At 58.4% G+C, this 3872-nt stretch overlaps 1 protein-coding gene across 1 annotated transcript in view; it reads right to left on the bottom strand.

The window, feature by feature from the left end:
• Positions 1-3872, bottom strand: part of NCS1 (neuronal calcium sensor 1) — a 42182-nt gene that overhangs the window by 8759 nt on the left and 29551 nt on the right. The window contains exons 6-9 of the mRNA XM_045288519.1: positions 3239-3245; positions 2660-2748; positions 2354-2431; positions 267-383 (exon numbers count right to left, since the gene is read on the bottom strand). Coding sequence (XP_045144454.1) covers positions 285-383; positions 2354-2431; positions 2660-2748; positions 3239-3245 — 273 coding nt within the window. The 3' untranslated portion in view covers positions 267-284. The remainder of the gene's footprint in view (positions 1-266; positions 384-2353; positions 2432-2659; positions 2749-3238; positions 3246-3872) is intronic.

Genomic DNA, 3872 nt, shown 5'->3' with positions numbered 1-3872 from the left:
GCCTTCCTTTCATTCTGCCTGGTGCTTGCCTGCGTGTGTGCTGCCCCCAAAGACTGAGCAACAGAGCTCACTAGGGTGCAGTCCCTGCAGCACAGGTTCCCAAACTTAGTTGGCCTTCTACAGCTTTCCAGAAAAAAATTACTCAGCAACTCCCTGACAATTTAAAACGTTTCCCGAATCCAAGATCAAGCATAAAAGCATAAGGGTCTGCCTTTATACCACCACGACCCACCCCCACCCCCAGGATGCGAGCGCCCCGCACTCACCCCAGCCTGGGCCGCGGACTATACCAGCCCGTCGTAGAGAGACAGCGCCTGCACGATGGAGGGGTCTGCCTTGGACCCTTCCTGGAACTCCTGCAGGGTCAGCTTCCCGTCGGCATTCTGGAAGCAGAGAGGGGCAGGCTGAGGATGGAGAGGACAAGCAGGCTCCCAGGACAGGGGTCTCTCTGGCCTGCGAACCCACACATCTCTTCCCCAAGCCCAACCCAGGCCTGGATCCCAGAGGGTGTCCAGCTCGTGGATGACAGGAGCTGGACTTCAGACAGGTCTGGCTGGGGGCACCTGTTTCCTCCTCTGGGGGGCTTCCTCCAGGCTTTGTGGTTCCACATGAAGTGCCCGGCTAATGGAAGCGCCCATGACTCCACGGCCGTGGGCATGGATCACCACGGACAGAGCCTGTGGATGGCACTTAACCTGGAGGGGCTATGGTTGCTGCACGTTTCTCTGAGATCACCCTGGGGGGCACTTGCAGTCGTCCTAGAGCAGCCCACTGGACCCTGGGGTGCCTGGGTGGGAGAGGAAGCACGGAGCTTGGGGGAAGACACAGGGAGTTTGATGAGTCCCAGGGGGAGGCGCCCGGGGCCAGTCCCCCATCCTCTGGAGCCTCCCTCAGAGAGACCTCGGAGAATTATGAAAACCGCCTTAGAGGTTCTGAGGCTCTGAGAAGGGACAGCATGCTGGCCGAAAGAGCGAGCCTGGCACGCCTGCTGCTCCACTGCCCATCGCCCGGGACGCACACACACATGCACGCGCACACACAGCAACAGGGCTGATCACAGGCAACCTTCCGTCCGTGCGGAGGCTAGAATGGACCCCTGGGCCAGGCGGCTCCAGCTCTGGACCGTTTCCCAGCATGTGGGAGATGCAGGCAGGGCCCCGGGGTTTAAGGCGTGCATGGGGCTGCAGCAGGAACATGGGGTCACAGCTGGACAAAGGTAGAGTCCATCAGTCAAGAAGCCAAATGGCTGCATGTGCAAATAGCTAACACTCCTGTAACTCGGGCTAAAGGGTCTCAAGTGAAGGCAGTGGGCTGGGGGCAACACGCACTAATAACCCCTCCAACTGAACCGAGTCCGTGCAGGCCCCCCGGCTCTAAGCGGTCGGACAAGCAGCTTATCCATCCAAAATTCAACTCAACAGCCCGACTTCACAGCAACTTTCTGTTCACGCTCGTGGTACTATGTGTCCTTGCCATCTTCGTACCGAGTCTCCATTTAAAACAAGTGACTCTCTCATCTGAAAACACCAGCGAGCTGGATTTAAAGAAGAGTTTCTTAACCCCGGGTCTGTAGGAAGAACTCAGCAGGTCTGTGAATTTGAACAGGGGGGGACTTTGAACTTCATTTTCATTAACCTCTAGCTGAAATGTAGCTCTTCCTGGAGATGACGCTCCCCGACGGAGCCAGCAGTACCTGAGACTTGGCCGCTTGGGGCATCACAGGTGCTGTGCCCAGCTGGCACTGTGGGAAGGCATGCGAGCGCTCGTGGAAAGATGCAGAGATCATGACTCTTCCACAAGCTTGTTGAAGACTCCTCGTGTTCCCAAAGCACAGGTGTTATCAGACACTGCCCCATACACACACACATACATACACACACGCTGCATCTCACTATTTAATGCGCTCAGAAAAGGTCTGCAGGATACTGTATCACAAATTCCTTCTCAAAAGTATTATGATTGCTGTATTCTCAAATAATGTGTTCTCTTGTGACCCTTCCGGTTCTGTTTTTTGCACTTAAAACATGAGTCTGAGGAGCCCACAGATCTCACCAGATTGCCCACGGGATCGGTGGGCACATGCACACCAGAGGGGGGATAGGGGAGGGGGTCCGTGAGTAAGGGGAAAGCCCCAGGCACACTGATGAGAACCTGCCCGTGGGGCACGTGATGGGGTAGATTCCGGCAAGCAGACCACACCAGGCTGAGTCCCCTGCCTTGAGTTAGTCTCAGGGCTGGTCAGTGGCCACGTCAGGTCCACGTGCCTGGGGCTCACTCCCTGCCCACCGGATGGCCCAGGCCTGCCCCTCGAAACCTCACCTCCCTGGACAAGGCGCGGGTCCCCCAGCCTCACCTTGTCCATCATGGCAAAGATCCGGTCCACCCTCTTCTCCGGGGTGTTCTCCTCTTCCGGGAGCTCCACTGTGTTCCCCTGCCAGGCAGACAGACAAGACCCCCGTGGGCTCTTGGCCAAACGTTTGCACCCCCACCTCCCCTGTCTTGGACTGGTTCCAGATAAGGACCCCTTCCCCCTTCTGCGGTCCACGATGCTCCAAGTCTGGATCATCCCAAGGACCCCAGCCCCCCACCCTCCTCTGGCCTCCCAAGGCAGAACTGCACAGAGTGATGCCAGGCAGGGGAAGGGCCACTCCCAGCTCACCACCATCTGGTAGATAGCGTCCACAATGTCCAGCATCTCGTTCCGAGTGATGTAGCCATCGTTATCCAGGTCGTAGAGCTTGAAGGCCCCTGCAACCAACAGCACGGCTTAGCTGGCCCCGGCCTGGGGGGGCCTGGGGCTTCAAGCCCCTCTCTGGACCTCCACAGAGGCTCCCCTGGTCATCCAGCCAACCAATACCTCTACAGGACACGTGTGCACGCGAACTCGTGGCCTCTCAATCAAAATGGCAGAGAGCTTGGTTACCCATGAAACAGAGGAGAAGGCATCACGGGCAGTAAGTTCTGGCCCAAGGAGCATCATCGTCTCTCTCCCTCAGATTCTCCAAAGAGCTGCTGCCTGCCACAGACGTCCCCCTTCCAGGCTCGAGCCGGGTCAGTTCTGCTGTGAGCTGGGGCAGCCGCCTCCTTGGGGCTGCCTCAAGTGCAGCTTGGGGAGACTCTTGGAACCATGCCTCCCTGCCAGCCGGAGCCTCAGGAGAGCGGAGCCTGTCTCCCTTGTTCCCCAGGGGATCCCCAGCCTCCCACCCACAGCTGGCACGTGGCCGCCTTCTGTCAGTACCTGTTGACTGAGGGAGTGAAGTGGGGCAGGGACGAATGAAGGAGAAAAATCATTCACCATCATATCAGCCACCTACACGGTGAGTCCGGCCATAAGACCCAGGGCCTCTGACTCCACGCCAGACTGCCCACTGCCCTGGGTCTTCAAGGACTGGCTCTCGTCTCAGCTCTGGCCAACCAGGTGGCCCACCTGCCCTCCCTCACTCCCCTAAGCCTCACCCTGCCACCCCACGGCCAGCTCCAACAGGAAGCTGGGAAGAGCCAGAGATCACAGCCACCCTGTATCTCTGGACAGACAGCCTGGTCATGTGATCTCCACCCCCACCCCACCCCAAAAAACCCTCACTGCCACGGAGTTGATGTGACCCACAGCAACCCTACAGGGAAAGGAGAACTGGCCCCGTGGGTTTCCGAGACTGTTGCTCTTGACAATATTTCTACCATCTTTCCACCTCGGAGCAGCTGCTGCTGGTTTCAAACTGATGACTTTGCTATCCCATGAGCCCCAGGCTAGGCTAATCTCCCCCACACTAGACCCTAGGCAGAGCCCACCGGCCCAGGGGAGGCTGCCCTGGCCTCTCCCCGTAGCTGCTGGATATGTCTCATGACCCCTCCTGGCAGGAGCCAAGGTGGCC

This window comes from Echinops telfairi, unplaced genomic scaffold (genome assembly GCF_000313985.2).
Source record: "Echinops telfairi isolate 266 unplaced genomic scaffold, ASM31398v2 ScPeMD7_22;HRSCAF=79, whole genome shotgun sequence".
NCBI lineage: Eukaryota > Metazoa > Chordata > Mammalia > Afrosoricida > Tenrecidae > Echinops > Echinops telfairi.
The sequence above is the reverse complement of the archived record's forward strand: the minus strand, read 5'-3'. Positions and strand labels throughout refer to the sequence as shown.